Source organism: Leucopleurus acutus (genome assembly GCF_964270905.1).
Source record: "Leucopleurus acutus genome assembly, chromosome: 12".
Lineage (NCBI taxonomy): Eukaryota > Metazoa > Chordata > Mammalia > Artiodactyla > Delphinidae > Leucopleurus > Leucopleurus acutus.
The window spans coordinates 14,862,278-14,878,598 of record NC_139154.1 but is presented as its reverse complement, the minus strand read 5'-3'; the positions used below and the strand labels follow the sequence as shown (position 1 = coordinate 14,878,598).

At 51.1% G+C, this 16,321-nt stretch overlaps 1 protein-coding gene and 1 pseudogene across 2 annotated transcripts; both read left to right on the top strand.

The window, feature by feature from the left end:
- Positions 1-7,364: 7,364 nt before the first annotated feature.
- Positions 7,365-11,589, top strand: CHCHD5 (coiled-coil-helix-coiled-coil-helix domain containing 5). The gene is made up of 4 exons (XM_082851478.1): positions 7,365-7,611; positions 8,742-8,882; positions 8,971-9,136; positions 11,418-11,589. Coding segments are annotated over exons 1-4 (333 nt in total). The 5' UTR covers positions 7,365-7,609; the 3' UTR covers positions 11,442-11,589.
- Positions 11,590-15,186: 3,597 nt separating this feature from the next.
- Positions 15,187-16,101, top strand: LOC309969513 (axin interactor, dorsalization-associated protein-like; annotated as a pseudogene). Its single transcript has one exon. The product of its transcript is annotated as an axin interactor, dorsalization-associated protein-like (transcript).
- Positions 16,102-16,321: the final 220 nt, after the last annotated feature.

The window sequence follows — 16,321 nt, the reverse complement described above, 5'->3', positions numbered from 1 at the left end:
GGGAGCCCCAGCAGCCCAGTGCACGAGGAAAGGAGTTGCACTGGGTGGGCGGCGGAGGTCTTGTCTATGACTGGTCCCCTGGAGGGAGCTGCTCCCCTGCTCCCAGGGGGCAGAAGAGTCTGAGTCCGCCCTCATGAGGGCACCGCATCCTCCTCTCACCTGCAGCATGCCTGCCATCACTCAGGAAGGCTGTTTCTGTAACTTCTCTAGGACACAGCCACAGCTTCCACCTCTTCCCCCAAACCTCCCCTGCCCGGCACCTTAATACAGGCCTGAGAGCACGGCAGGAACCTGCAGGTATACCCTCTTCCAGGCCTCCCGGCCCTGCCTAGACTGGCAAACGGCTGGAATCCAGAAGCTGGAGTCGAGGATGGAGGTTTTTTTTGGTCTGCGTCGGCTCTTCGTTGCGGCAAGCGGGATCTTTTTGTTGCGGCGCTCGGGCTTCTCTCCAGTGGCGTGCGGGCTCCAGGGTGCGTAGGCTCTATGGTCTGCGGCACGCGGGCTCTAGTTGATGTGTGTGGGTTCTGTAGTTGCAGCGCACGGGCTCTCTAGTTGTGGCATGCAGGCTCAGTAGTTGCAGTGTGCAGGCTTAGTTGCCCCGCGGCATGTGGGATCTTAGTTCCCTGACCAGGAATCGAACCCACGTCCCCTGTATTGGAAGGTGGATTCTTTACGAATGGACCACCAGGGAAGTCCCCACTGAGGATAGAATTTATCACAGTTCTGATTTTTAAACTAAAGGGCCTACGATGGAGAAAAGGGGGCAAGAGACCCCCTCAGAGTATGTGGTTTCCTCTAACAATTTCCTGTGCCACTCTTTCCACAGGAGGGGAGGCCCTGAAGTTCTACGTCACTGAGAAAAGGTGGAAGGTGGCTGGCAGGGTGTATCCGCTCACCGCTGTCCTCACACCGGGAGACTTTACGTGTGCGGGGCTCCTCAGGAGTTGCCTCCCCTCCAGCATGCCCTACAACCTATGATCAGGAGTGTGGAGCTTCCAGAAAAGACAGAAGGAAGCCCAAGAGTTGAGGGTGGTGGGTGAAGCCACCCGAGAGGAGAGGAGCCCGTGGGGCCAAGAGACCCTCTCCTGGTCCACAGAGCCTTCTCGTAACACCCCGTCAGGAAACCACCTGTACGCGCAGGCACCATCACAGGCTGCCTCACAGCCCCTTCCAGGGATCAAGGGTCAGCACTCACTTTGCTGCCAGGTCGGAGATCATCTGGTCAAAGTCATGTCTGTGCTGCCATCCGTGACGGCCCTCAGTCTGGCCAGGGATCGAAGCCCTGAACTAAAACTCTCTCTGAGTCAGTCTACAAGTGCATCCTCCCATCATACAACCCTGCCCCTCACCAACTCTGACACGTGCTCCCTGGAAGGCGCTATGTCTTCCTGTGTCTAGCTTATTTCACCGAGCAAACACTGCATGATCTACTTGATATGTGGAATCTAAACAAGTAAAACTTCCCTGGTGGCGCAGTGGTTACGAATCCGCCTGCCAATGCAGGGGACGTGGGTTCAAGCCCTGGTCCTAGAGGATCCCACATGCCGCAGAGCAACTAAGCCCGCGCGCCACAACTGCTGAAGCCCGTGTGCCCAGAGCCTGTGCTTCGCAACAAGAGAGGCCACTGCAGTCAGAGGCCCGCGCACCGCAATGAAGAGTGGCCCCCACTCGCTGCAACTAAAGAAAGCTGGTGCACAGCAACGAAGACCCAACGCAGCCAAAAATAAATGGATAAATAAATTAATAAAAACAAACTCTGTGGAGCTAAAACATAATTTAAATAAATAAATAAATAAAATTAAAAAGTCAAACTCATAGGAGCAGAGTAGCCAGGCCCAGGGAGTGGGGGAAATGGGGAGATGTTGGTCAAAGGGCACAAACTCAGTTATAGGATGAGTAAGTCCTAGAGACCTAATGTACAGCATGGTGACCACAGTTAGCAATAATGTATGATGTACCTGAAATCTGCTAAGAGAGTGGATCTCAAATGTTCTCATCACACACACACAATGGTAACTATGTGAGGTTGATAGGGATAGAGAAGGATAATTAAATGGTTAGTTTAGAAATCCCACTAGGGGATTAAAGATAGGGAATTTTAAGAGTCTGGGAGACTCTTGTAAGCTAATGACACTCAAGAAAAGGATCCAGTAATCTAGCAACAATCTACTCTACCTTGAAGGAACACCAGGCACACTCAAGCCACAAACCCTGACAGCCAGGACACAAGACAATAGGGAACTCCCTGGCGGTCCAGTGGTTAGGGCTCTGCACTTTCACTGCTGAGGGCCCGGGTTCAATCCCTGGTCGGGGAGCTAAGATCCCACAAGCCATGTGGCATGGCCAAAAAAACACAAAAAACCCACAAGACTATAGATATGGGGTCTATGTCTTGTTACATGAAATCGGGGAGTTAGTGGTCCTCGAAAAGTATCATTTCTGCATGTAGCCAAGACAGGCCTTTGTATAGGTGAAAGGGGACATTATACCGAAACCTGAGATGAATTACCATATTTTAGTATATGTCACCACCCTAATATACATAGGATTTAAATAGCACCATGACGGTCTCAGACCACATAGGGTTAAAGGAGGAACTAATGATGTAAGCCTTGATGTCTGCTCAAGAATGAGGAAAAAGGTGGTCTTCTCCCCTCCCCATTTGCTTTGATTATAAAAATGGAGCCCTCTTTGCTCTTGCGGCTGCGCCTTGCCTGCCCGCTTGTCTCTCCCACAACTGTCCTATGCTAATAAACTCACTCTTTGAATGCCACTTTACCTCACGCTGAATTCTTTCTGCATCAAAACAAAAGAACCTGGGCCTTCCCTGGTGGCGCAGTGGTTGAGAGTCCACCTGCCGATGCAGGGGACGCGGGTTCGTGCCCCGGTCTGGGAAGATCCCACATGCCGCGGAGCGGCTGGGCCCGTGAGCCATGGCCGCTGAGCCTGCGCATCCGGAGCCTGTGCTCCGCAACGAGAGAGGCCACAACAGTGAGAGGCCCACGTACCGCAAAAAAAAAAAAAAAAAAACTTCTCTGCCCTTTGGCCTCCCCTCTCCCCACCGCACTGTGCATTGTGCATCTGCATTATGCATTGACCAAACCTCCCTCCTCAGCAGAAATACCTACTCAACCATAAACAGCAACATTCTCCTAGCATAAATAAGACAACTCCTTAAAAAATTACATTCCTTCTTGATCTTATAAAGGGTCACACGACCCACTGTGATGGTGCTCAAATCTGGAATTATGTAAACTGTCAATATTAAATCCTTTAATGTACAGCCCTCTGCCTCAAAAAACTTATATAAACTGTGTCTTGACTTCTAAAGGGTGGAACAGTTCTCAGAACTTTCTGAGATGCTCCTCCCAGGTTATTATCCTCAAATTTGGCTCGAATAAAAATTTCCAGGGACTTCCCTGGTGGCACAGTGGGTAAGACTCCATGCTCCCAATGCAGGGGGCCTGGGTTCGATACCTGGTCAGGGAACTAGATCCCTCCTGCATGCCACAACTAAGAGTTCACATGCCACAACTAAGGAGCCCGTCTGCCGCAACTAAGACCTGGCACAACCTAAATAAATATTTTTTAAGAATAAAATAAGAATTTCCAATTCTCTCTTAGATCAACTGATCAGTTTTTCGTCAACAGTGAATAACTGGATCTCATGTTACTGTCAACAAAAAATTAATCAGTGGTCAACCTAAGACATGGAAAATGTTACTCAAGCCAACCTGAGGGTTATAACCCAGGAGACAGTCTTTCAGGAAGTTCTGAGGACTGTTCTGCTTGTTAGAGGTCAAGGCACAGTATATAAGTTTTTGAGACAAAGGCTTATACATCAAAGTAACATATTGACAGTTAACACAGTCCAACAAGGAGAGTAGTGGGTCATCGCGATTGCTTACAGGATTGAGAAAGGAATGTTATCTCCTAGGAGTTACTCTGCTGGTGCCAGGAGGAAATCGCTTTTTTTTTTCTCTTTGTCAAGTACGCATTTCTGTATCCTCTTAGGGGATCTAGTTGATGTATAATGCAGATGCCCAATGCACAATGAAAGGGAGGGAGTAGTGGCTCAAATGGGCAGAGAGAGAACTTTGTTTTCCTTTTTCTATTTTGAGAATTTTATGTTTAAATATTTTCTTGTACTGCCTTAAAAACAATTCTATTTCATCATTATCCTCATGCAATCCTATGAGCACATTGTTTCATTCATTCCACTATTACTCTGCCAGGCCCCATGCTGTGGGGTAGCCAGCAGTGACCATGATACAGATACAAAGCCCCTTCTCTCATGGGCTTCACAGGGCTTTGAAGCAGGCAGAAAATAAGCCAACAAATATATACAATAATAATTGTAAAAAGTAATAAACAGAACCAAAATTAAAACAGAGTCAGGAGGTCAGAAGGGGGCGCTCTCACACCCTAACACATAACTGAACCCAACAGGAAGAGATTCCTCTTCTTCCCTAGCAAGAGCTCAGCCAATGAGACTGTCAGGACTTAGCCAATAAAAAGCCGCTAAACTTCAAACTCCCAATCCCTCCAATGGACTCTGTTTACTACGGTCCTCCCAATTTCCTTTTCTCCTCTTTAAAAGAGCTCTCCTCTCCTTGCTGTGCTGGGACTTGCACCTGGCTTGCTATGGTTGCAGACCTGTTAACTGTATTTCTTTACTGATCTTGAATAAACCCACTTTTGCTGGAGAAATAACTGGCAGCCTATTTGCTATAGGTCAACATAACAAACTCTGATAAATCTAGAAAGAAAATACAAAGTGCTCCATACCAGGTGCTTTGCATGTCATCTATGTTTCTACTCACAAGGAAATCCTGAAACATCTGTTACAAGGAAACTGAAACACAGAGAGAAGTACTCTGTCCGAGATCTCAGGTTCAAACCCAGATCTGCTTCACTCCAAACCCTAGGGTCACTTGGGTCCCCCCTTCCTTTGATTCCTAAAGAGGAAGTTAGTTACACTGTTGAGCCACAGGCCAAAAGGCAACTAGAAGTTTGGAGGCATGAGTGTCAGACGTTTGAAACCCTTCCCTGGAGGAAGCATATTACCTGGACTTTGGGGTAAGTAAGACTCAGGGGGAGGCATGGGACAGGTTAAGATTTCACTCTCCCAGGAAGGGAAAACCTGAGAATTTAGTCTACATTTGAAGCTAAAGAGAAGAGATGCTGACGCTGTTCCCTTCCTCTCTTCCAGGCTCCATGCTACAACGCTCACATATACTATATCTTGTGAAGAATTTCACTGTTATCGTCCCCATTTTACAGACGAGCACACTTGCAACCAAGAAGGACCCTTTGGGGCCCTCCCAGAACACACTTCCTCCCCATGTCCTCTGCCTACCTTCTGTCTGTAGAAAAACTTTAGTCTCCTGGGCCTTCCCCGAGTTCCAAAGAGGAAATTTAATCAGAGAAGTGAGAAAATGCAGAAACGAAAACCGTCAAACAAGACAAAATAATAATAGTTTAGCCATTAAACAAAGTCAAGGCCCTTTAGTTCCTCCTCAGGGGCTACAGATAATATTCTGAGCCGTGTCCTTTGAGCTGTTTTGCACATACTGAAACCCTCACCAGATGGAGGCACGTAGACCCCAGAATGGTTGGAACCAGAAAGTTGATGATACTAACTCCCACCAACCAATGAGAAGAATGTCTAGAGCTGATCACACACCTCACAACCCCGCTCCCTCACCCTGTCTTTTTTTTTTTTTTTTTTTTGCGGTACGCGAGCCTCTCACGGTTGTGGCCTCTCCCGTTGCGGAGCACAGGCTCGGGATGCGCAGGCCCAGCGGCCACGACTCACGGGCCCAGCCGCTCTGCAGCATGTGGGATCCTCCCGGACCGGGGCACGAACCCGTGTCCCCTGCATCGGCCGGCGGACTCTCAACCACTGCGCCACCAGGGAAGCCCCCTCACCCTGTCTTTAAAAACCTTTCCCTGGGAACTCTCTGGCAGTCCAGTTGTTAGGACTTGGAGCTTTCAGTGCCCTGGGCCCGGGTTCAATCGCTGGTCAGGGAACTAAGATCCCTCAAGTTGTGTGTCGTGGCCAAAACAAATAAAAAAAATAAAAGAATGACAGAGCCGTTGCAGGTATGACAAAAACTGGCTAGAACCGATTAGGCCCAAGATGGAGGAAGATTCAACTCCCAGAAGACCTTGAACCTCATTATACAGTAACATATGCAAATGACATGCCCACAGGTGCCAGGACAGTTCTGAGGCTGACCACAGGAGGCCAAAAAGTGGGCAGGGACCCAATTCCTGGAAATCCCCGCCCCTTCCCCTAAGTAGTTAGAATACTCCTCCCACTTGCCTAAGAAGTTACCCAGCCCATAAAAACTAACCACCCCATATTTCCGGGCCCCTCTCCCCTTTTGAGATGGATTGCATTCTGCTTACAGAGTGTATTTCTCTAAATAAATCCACTTCTTTCCTATCACTTTGGGTCTCATTGAATTCTTTCGGCAACCAGACAGAAAAAACCTGAGCTTCTGTAAGTCCTGATACCAGGTGTGCGAGCTCAATGAAAAGACAGTGAGTTAGAGTCCCAGCCCCTGGGTTCCAGTCCCATCTGAGCTGTGCTGTTTCAGTTCGGTAACATACTGAGACTCCAAGCAATTGTCACGTGCTCACAAATGGCTCTGGTTCCTCTAAGCCACTATGATTAACTACATTTTATGTTCATTTTGGCTCACCCTGGGTCTGGAAAAAGCTCTGCACACAAGACAGCAGGACTGACGCTCAGTTCTCTGACCAAGGGATACTCACACGGAGCCTCATACCTGAAGACAGACGAGGAGGCGGAAACGTCGTCATATGATGAAGAATTAAAGAGAACTAACTTCCCCAATGTGGCAGGGAGCCAAGACTAAAACTCACGTCCGCCTTGGCTTCATAATTTATGCTAAGGGGTAGGGGACACGGTCTGGGTAACCCAGGCTGAGTAGACGAGAGGTCCAGGCCTCCTTCTCCTGCTCCCGGGGTGACCCCCTTCCCGCCCGCTCCGCCTCGCGTACAACCAGCGTCCCCAGAGGCTAGTGAGCGCACGCGCAGAGCAGAAGATGCAGAGGAGCATCAGGTATCAGGTTCCGTGTCCGGGCACCCAGCAGCCCGCAGCCACGGCGCCCAACCAAGCCGCGAACGACAGCATGTTGAGGGGTCGCAGCAGCGGCAGCCGCTGGCCACCAGCTCCAGTAAGGCGGCTAAAGGCGCGTGCGGCTGCGGCCAAGTACAGGAGCGGCGCACACCGGCGCCGCACTCGCGTTAGAGCGGAGGTACCGCGATTCTTCCCAGTACTTCCGGTGAATTCCCGGTGCCGCCAGGGCCAGCCGGAAATTGAAGGGCACAAAGTACCGAGCCGGCTGGGGCCGGAAAGTGGCTACGCAAGGCTCCACCATTAGAGGTCGGGGCCGGAAGGACAAGTAGGGCGCCGCCATGACGGGTTGGGCCTAAAGGGAACTGGGCAGCCTGTCTGCTCTGCGACCGGGAAAATACGAGGCAAGGAGGGCTGGGCTGGGCGCCGCCATGACAACCTGATACCGGAAAAGGCGGGGCTATCCTCCCTCATTGATCCTCCTCCGGCATCGGCCTCAGGATGTGAGTAGCGGGAGCCCCTACCCCGTAACTGCCCCCGTATTCTTTCTCTTCCCCAGTGATCTGGACTTAGGCCAGGACTCCGGGAAGAAGGATTGGCCACTCTGTTCCCTGGAGATCCCGAGCCTTAGGATTCAGCGCTGTCCTTCACGAGCCTCAGTTCGGCGCGTGTTCAGGCCCCGCCCTCTGAGCGTTTAGGCTCCGCCCCTCTTTCGGGTGATAACGGAGGACTTTTAGGTCCAGTCTCAACACCACAAGCCTTGCCCCCCAAAACACCAGGTCTCGTCCCTCACCCTGCAACCCTACGACTCCAGACTTCTCCCAGGACCTCTAGGACTCTTAGAGCCGTCCTTTTAGAGCTCCAGGTTCCTCCCCCTGGATCATCTGACTTTACCTTTTGAAACTTCCGGGTCTGTCGAGTATCTCAGATCTCACCTATAGGGCCCACAGACTTGTTCTTAGACACCACTGATCTCACGCTGGATTTCCAGACCTTGTTCCCAAGAACTTGAAGAGCCTATTTGTAGGACCCTCCAGATTTACCCTAGAGCCCCAGCCTCACCCAGGGCTTCCAGATCATGCCCCTAGGACCCTGAGACCCACCCCAGGACCCCCAAACCTGCCCCAGGGCCTCAAGTCTCCCTTTCAGTACCCCTGTCTTCAGGTCTCATCTCTAAGACCCTTTGGTCAAGAGACCCTTCCCCAGGACCCAAGACCTCAACCCTTGGACCTCTAACCCTCACTTTTAGGGCTTTCGAATTCATTTAGGGCTCCCAGGTTCTCTCGGAAAACTCTAGGTGTTACTTCTAAGGCCCTAAGCCTTCTCTTCATGATTCCCAAGCCTAAACTGGGGGATGCCCAGACTCCCAGACCCTTCTTCCAGGACCTCCACAGCCTGCCTTGGAATAATCAGACCTTTTTTTCAGGACCTCCACTATCTCCCCAGAAGCTTCCAGCCTGCTCCACAGCCCCCAAGGCTCATGCCTTACCTCTCTACCTCCCTGGCCCTATCCCAGGACCCTTCAGACTCTGAGATTTGCCCAAGACCCCATGGGGTGCCACCCCAGACTCAGATCAGAATTTCCTTTCTTGCCTACTGTCTGGAATTATCCTCAGACTGTCACGTCCCACAGGCAGGCGGCCCTGGAGATCACTGCTCGCTACTGTGGCCGGGAGCTGGAGCAGTATGGCCAGTGTGTGGCAGCCAAGCCTGAGTCATGGCAACGAGACTGTCACCACCTTAAGATGAGCATTGCTCAGTGCACGTCCGCCCAGTGAGTGTGGACAAGTATGGGGCAGGTGGAGGGGGGGTAGGCAGTGGGGTGGAAGTCTCCCCAGGCCTGAAATGCCCTGCCCCTGCAGCCCAGTCATCCGGCAGATCCGCCAGGCCTGTGCGGAGCCTTTTGAGGCCTTTGAGGAATGTCTTAGAAAGAACGAGGCAGCCGTGGGCAACTGTGCGGAACATGTGCGCCGCTTCCTGCAGTGTGCTGAGCAGGTGCAGCCGACACACGCCTCCTGTACCGCAGAGGTAAGACAGCAGCTCAGCACTGCATCCCACCCCTTCATCTTCGTAGCTGCTCAGAGTAAAGACCTTGGAGTCAGCCTCAGCCCCACACAGGCCTTTACCATGCATCCCGCTTCCAGAACATCAGCACGTGTTCCCCTCTTACCCATTCCATAGTCCCTGCTTTAGTCCAGCCATCTCCTCCCCCCTCCACAGCCAAGGTACTTGACCCAGCCTTCTCCCTGGTCTCCCTGAATCCCCTCTTACCTTGCCTCCATGCGGTGGCCAGAGAGAACATTTAGGAACTGAAAACTAGTCACATTACACCTTTGCTTAAAGCTCTTTGGTGACTTCTCATCCACACTGAGAACAAAATCCCAGGTTCCTGCTGCTTCTCTGTGTTCTTCCCCAGGCTGACCTGATCCACCTCCTCCCTTACCCACTCTCCCTTTCTCGTCCTCATTGCTTCTCAACTGTATGGGCAATGGGGGTAAGGATGGGGCAAAAAAGTCTTACCTGTTTTTAATGTATACAATACCTAAACAGATATACACTATATTTATGGTATTAAAGTGTCATGGATGGGTTCAATTTTTAAAAAATGTCTAAAAAGACTCCTTGGGGGGCAATAATTTTTTTTAAAAAAAGGTTGAGAAATGCTGGTTTAGATGTTTACTGTCTCTCCCACTGGCCTGCAAGCTCCAAAGGCAAAAGTCACATCTTTCACCAGCTCCCTCTCAAGCCCCTCCCATTTGCCCCTCTCTCGGTTCCTGGGGCCCCATCTTCTCTGTTCGCACCCAGAAGAGAAGCCTTCTCTTGGACCTCCATGCTGTCAGCCTTACCTCATTCGGTCCGTTCTCTGTGAAGGTCCCAGAGTGATCCCAGAGGAGCTCTGACTGTGTACTGCTTCACGGCTCGCATTGACCAGGCCAGGTCTACACCCCGGCACAGCCTCTGGGGCCCTGCAGGACATGGCCTCTGGCCCTGCCTCTACCCGACACCCGCCTCAAGCTCTGTGTTTCCTGCCCCAGTGAACATGCAGCTACTCGAATGCCGGTCTCTCCTGCTGCCAGGCTTTTATCTCACTTGTCCTCTGCCTGGACTGCCCTTCCCATTCCATCTGGCTAATTCGTATCCCAGCTTCGATGTCACCTCCCCCAGAAAATCCCGTCATGGCCCGTCTCCATCCTCCCAAGATCCCTGAGCTCCCTCCACTATGGCTTATACTTTACTGCCTTGTGTCTGCTTCCCTCCCATCGCCTGTTTCCGAGGAGTTCTTGCCTAAAGACTGGGGAAATGCCCTTCTATCAGGCCCTGTAGACGTTGGGTTTTGTTTTTTTTTAATAAGGCACAGATAAGTGAAAGGTTCAGGTTCCAAGAGCAGACACCAGTGAGATGGGCTTTTAATTCTTTTCAGAAAATATTCAGTAATGATTGCATACTGTTCACGCTAGTTTATTAATTATATTTTGGTGATACTTCTTTCAGGTTTTTGAGCATCCGAGCAAAGACCTCACCTTCCTACCTTAGGGCCAGTTGCTCCGCCCCTCCCGGAACAGCGACCAAGGCTCTCCCTGGCCTCCCTGGGGCCAGCCCTGCCCCGCCCCCCGCTACTCTCTGTCTCCCCGCTGGTAGCCAAAGGAGCTTTTAAAAATGGAAATGGGGTCACACCTGTCCCCTTTAAAGCCTGTGGCTTTCCAGCGCACTCAGAGTCATTCACCCCACTCCCCGGTCCCCCTGACTGCCCTCCCCTTCCCGGTAATGGCACCCCAGCTGCAGCTTTCCCTCTCCGATTGGAGGCAGTGAAATTCAGGCCTCCTCTCTTCTCTGGTCTCCAAAATAGCAAACACACAGGCTCATCTCGTAAAACACGGTATAAAGACATGTCATGTTAGCGCGGCTGACGGCGTGAAGTGCTGCTTGTACCTCCCGCTCCACACACCTCTGCCCTTCACCCCGATGCAGTTTTCTTCATAGGATTTACCCGCTGACACGTTTTTGTTCATTTGTTGTCTGTCCCTCCCTGGAGTCAGAGATGTGTGTCTGCTGCATCCACTGCTGGGTCCCTAGTACCTGTCACAGCGCTGGGCACACAGCAGGTGCTGTGTAGACCCAGCAGAATGCTGCCTTCCCTGCTCCCAGTGATGGCTCGCTGCACCCGAGGGCATCACCTGACACCCTCTCCCTCCCGGCTGTGAGCTTGGCAAGGGCAGCCTCTGCCGTGTCTACCTGATCTCGCCAGCAGTGGTCCCAGGGCCAGGCCCACAGAGGTGCTAGCAGATGTTGATGTGGCTTTTTTCTGCAGGCACAGCCACTTCCTGCCTCCTGAGGACCCTTCAGACCGTAGGAGAACTGGACATGAGCGACTGGGCTTGATGCCTCCACCCCTGAAGCATGGCCAGGTGGAGTCCTGAGGGCTGTGGACATGGGCCTGGCTTCCCTGGACATCAAGGCTCACAATAAATAAAGACTCTACAGGCTTTGGCTCCTGCCTTCAGCGCCTGCGGGCCCTGTTCCCCAGCTTCACCTAGTGCGCCAAGGAGGAGCCTGGGGCCTGGGGCAGGCTGCTCTGTCTGTTCACCAGGGTTAAGGCGACCCCTCTTCCCCCTCAGCTCTGCCAACATCCATTTCCTGTCCCCTGCCGCACAGATACGGAGAAGGGCTCCTTCTCACCTTAACTGTAGCATTTACAAGTCTTCCTTGAGTGTTTCCTTGAGGCTTAGGGGGCAATAAATAACACACCTCCTTCCCTCCTGAGTTCAGAACCAGTTGAGCAATAGACATGGGCATGAGGCAATGCAGGTGAAAACACTGGCTTTTGTATGGAAAACAGCTGCATTGACAGATGTGGCTTAGAGTTTGCTGCACTGGACTTCTCCTCTGTCTTGGTTTGCATCCTTCCAGAGTCCAACCCGGAGGATTTGAGTGCAGGTAGTATCTGGGGGCATGATTCCAGGAATACTCGTAGGGAAGTGGAGAGGTGTGACAAGAGACGAAGGCAGCCAATAAAAGGTGCATCATCAAGCCGGTCACTGCTGTGGGCAGCTGAGGCTCAGTCCCACCTGGGACTTCTGGGAGGCGGCACAGAACATACCTCAGTTCCCCCATCCCAGGGGCAAGGAAGTTGGGGTGTATGTACACCAACTCCCCATCTGACACTGAGGGATGTTTTCATGGGCATTGACTACCCTATGCGTGGCCGAGTGCCCTCCTGCCACCAAGAGAGGGCCCTGAGCAGAGAGCAGTGGGAAGTCAAGAGAGCAGCCTTCAGCACACAGGAGAGAGTGCTGAGTGGATCGGGTAGGTACCAGCAGTGGCTGCTGCAGCTTCTTAATGTTTCTCTGCAGGATTACAGGCTCTGTGGGCACAGCTGGCTGATCGTCTTCCTGCAGGGGAGGTCCTAAGGCGCAGAGGGTAGACAGGCAAGTATGCAGAGAGAGAGCCCAGAGCCTGCACCCAGCTTCACCATTCAGATAAGTTGCTGTTCCCTGGAGCGTAATCCAGACTTACAGAAACTGGAAGTGGCTGGTCAGCGCTTACTGGACTGGCCATTTGAAATCTAAGGCTTGTGCTCTGGCTTGGAAAAATGAGCTGGGAGCCTCTCCTGGGGATTTGACACCTAAAACAAAGGAACTTGTTGGTTGGCTTCGCAGCCAGGGTGGGAGTCCTACGCAGTCAGGGTTGCAGGGGCCCTTGGATGCCATGTGGCCCGAACAAGAAAACCCAGGTTGTGGAGAGAGGGTTGTGATCATTTCCTGTGGTCCCTGAAAGGGCTGCTTGGGTCCTGGTGGCTTTCTGTTCCCAGCTCCAGTTTCCTTGGGCTGTGGATTGAGCCCTCAGATTTCTGTGTATGTTTTCAGCCAACCTGTCTTTACTTGAGTAAGCTAGGGTGGGGTTCTCTCCATGTGACTGAAAGAAGTGATAAGAGCGCAGACAAAATGGAGGTGGAGACTACGTTTTAGAACGTCTCTAACAGGCCTCTCTTCCACTAGGCTACACCCGCTTCCTTACATGGTGGGTCTCAGGGGTCCACGAGAGCAAAAATGGAAACAAAGTCACCGCATTCACCACATTCTACTAGTTGAAGTAAGTCATGAGGCCAACCCAGACTACAGGCCCTGGAGACGCTGCCTCTTTCTTGGCGGGGAAGGGACTCCACCCCTTGACGGCGTTTGCCTGCAAAGAATTTTTGCCCATATTTACCCATAAAAACTTCATAGTTTCTATTCTTGCGTCTGTTTGGGTAAAATGTATTTTTCTAAGAATTTTTCACATGATCTGAATTTTTAAATGGCCATCAATTTGTTCTTAATATCCTCATGTTATCTTAAGGGCTGTCAAACATGTAACAAAGGCGCCTTTTTCATTTCTCTCTTTTCTTCTTTTGGCCGAGCCGTGTGGCTTGTGGGATCTTGGTTCCCACCTGGGCCCTCGGCAGTGAGGGTGTGGAGTCCTAACCACTGGACCGCCAGGGAATTCCCCCCGTTTTCATTTCTGACATTGGTTATTTGTGTCCTCTTCCTTTTTTTCTTGATGAGTCTTGACAGGAGTTTATCAGTATTATTAGTCTTTTCACAGAATCTGCTTTTGGCTTTGTTGGTGCTCTCTAGTTCATATATTTATTTTTAATTTAAATCTCCTCTTTATTATTACCTTCTTTCCTTGGATTTAATTTTCTGTTTTCTACCTTTTTGAATGTTTAGCTCACTGATTTTCAGCCTTTTCCCTTTTCTAATATATGCACTGTTTCCCCAAAGCATGGCTATTTTGCTTTTTTCATTGATCTCAGATTATTTAGACGTTTAAAATTGTATTTTTAAATTCTTAAACATATGGGGATTTTTCTAGTTATCTTGCCTAATTGCAATTGGGCTGAGAACATATTTTATGTGATTTCAGTCTTTGGAAATCTGTTTCGACTTTCTGGCTTGGCACATGGTCAGTTGTTGTTCATGTGCCGTATGTGCTTGAATGCTTGGCTCGTGACGCATCATCGTAGCTTGGATTCCCCCAGAAACAGACTTCGAGACAAGGGTTTGGGAGATGATCCCAGAAAGCACTGGTAGAGCTGTGGGAAGTGAGGCAGGGAAGGGAAGGCAGCACATCAGAGGTGCATTTTCAAGCAAGGTATCACTGTGGGCAATAGCTTCATTCTCTGGGCAACTCTGGGAAGCAGTGGAAATAGGCTTCCCACTCTCGGGGTGAGGGCATTTGTACACCCTTCATTTGGTTGAGAGCTACTTAAGGGGATGGGTTTTTTGTTTTTTGTGGGGTCTTTTGTTGTTTTTAGTTTGGCCCACGGGATTCTGGTTCCCTGGCCAGGGGTCGAACCCGTGCCCCCTGCAGTGGAAGCGCAGAGTGTTAACCACTGGACCGCCAGGGGAGTCCCGAGGGGATGGACTTTTAATTCGCTGCCACTTCCCGCTTGCCACACACATGAGGCAGAGTGGGCTCTGGTGGAGAGGGATCTCTCCAGCAAAGGTCAGCCGCCTCGCCTGATTCACCCACTGGGTTCACGTCTGTGGCCGCCACCTGTGGCCACAGCTGCCATTGCTCCCGTCTGTCACGGCTGCCTCAGCAGCAGCCAGCGTCATCCTGACCACCTTCGCTGCCTGTCACCACTGATGCCATCACCACATCCCACCATAGCCACCGTTGGTGGAGGTATTGAAATGACAAGAATGCCTTCAAAATGCTTGACTCCGTTCGCAAAGAATGGCTGCATTTAACCCAGGAGGCCAGTGAGAAGTGGTGGGCGTGAAGGCGGGGGGAAGCCCCGGGAAGTGTGTGGGGAGGGACGGACGGCAGTGTTGGGGGGACGCGTGTGCACGCTGAAGGGGCTGAGTGAGCGGATAACGCTCAGGGTTCTGAGGAGGCAGAGTTCCAGTCAAGGCTTCAGAGCCGCAGAGTTCAGCTCGGGCGGCAGATGGGCTTGGGCGGCTCCTTGGTGGGTGGTGGCGGTGGCCTGGCGGTTCCTCCTGGCCCTGTTAATGTCGGGGCCAGGCCCGGGGAGGATGGCGCCCTAGAGCCCAGCCTCGCTGGGGTAGGGGCGGGAGGGGACGCGGTGGGGACCGGCCATGTCGGAGGTGACCCGAAGTCTGCCGCAGCGCTGGGGTGCCAGCTTTGGGAGAGGCTCCGACTTCGACTCTTGGGGCCAGCTGGTGGAGGCGATAGAGGAGCATCAGATATTAGCAAGACACCTACAAAAAGAGGCCCAAGCTCAGCACAGCAATTCTGAATTCACCGAAGAACAAAAGAAAACCATAGGCAAATGGCGACATGCTTGGAATTACGAAGTGCAGCTTTACAGCCCACACGGTCCCAAGAAGAATTTAAACTGGAGGATCTGAAGAAGCTAGAACCAATCCTAAAGAATGTTCTTACATATAATAAAGAATTCCCATTTGATGTTCAGCCTGTCCCCTTAAGAAGAGTTTTAGCACCTGGTGAAGAAGAGAATTTGGAATTTGAAGAAGAGGGTGGTGCTAGAGCAGGGTCTCCTGATGCCTTTCCTGCTAAGAGTTCCCCGTACTTTATTACCAAGGTTGCCATCAGAACCAGGAGTGACGTTACTCATCATCAGAATTGAGAAAATTGGCCTGAAAGATGCTGGGCAGTGCATTGGTCCCTATATCACGGTTAGCGTAAAAGATCTGAATGGCGTGGATTTAACTCCGGTGCAAGAGACTCCAGTGGCTTCAAGAGAAGAAGATACGTATGTTCATTTAATGTGGACGTGGAGTTCCAGAAGCATGTTGAAAAATTAACCAAAGGTGCAGCTATTTTCTTTGAATTCAAACACTATAAGCCCCAAAAAAAGGTTTACCAGCACCAAGTGTTTTGCTTTCATGGACGAGGATGAAATTAAACCTGGGCCAATTGTAATAGAACTATACAAGAAACCCACTGACTTTAAAAGAAAGAAATTGCAATTGCTGACCAAGAAACCACTTTATCTTCATCTGCATCAAACTTTGCCCAAGGAATGATCGTGACATGAATACCCTGGAACTTCTGTGAATCTTACCACTCAGTAGAAACCATCCTAGCTCCGTGTAGCCTATTCACCCTTCAACAGGCAGGAAGCAAGCCATACCCAGGCCAGCAGGCCAGAGCGAGTCCATTACACAGCTGTAGCCCAGAATTCAAAGTCCAGCACGTCACTGATGGAAAAGACTTCTTTGGATACAGGCTTATTGTAGATCTTGA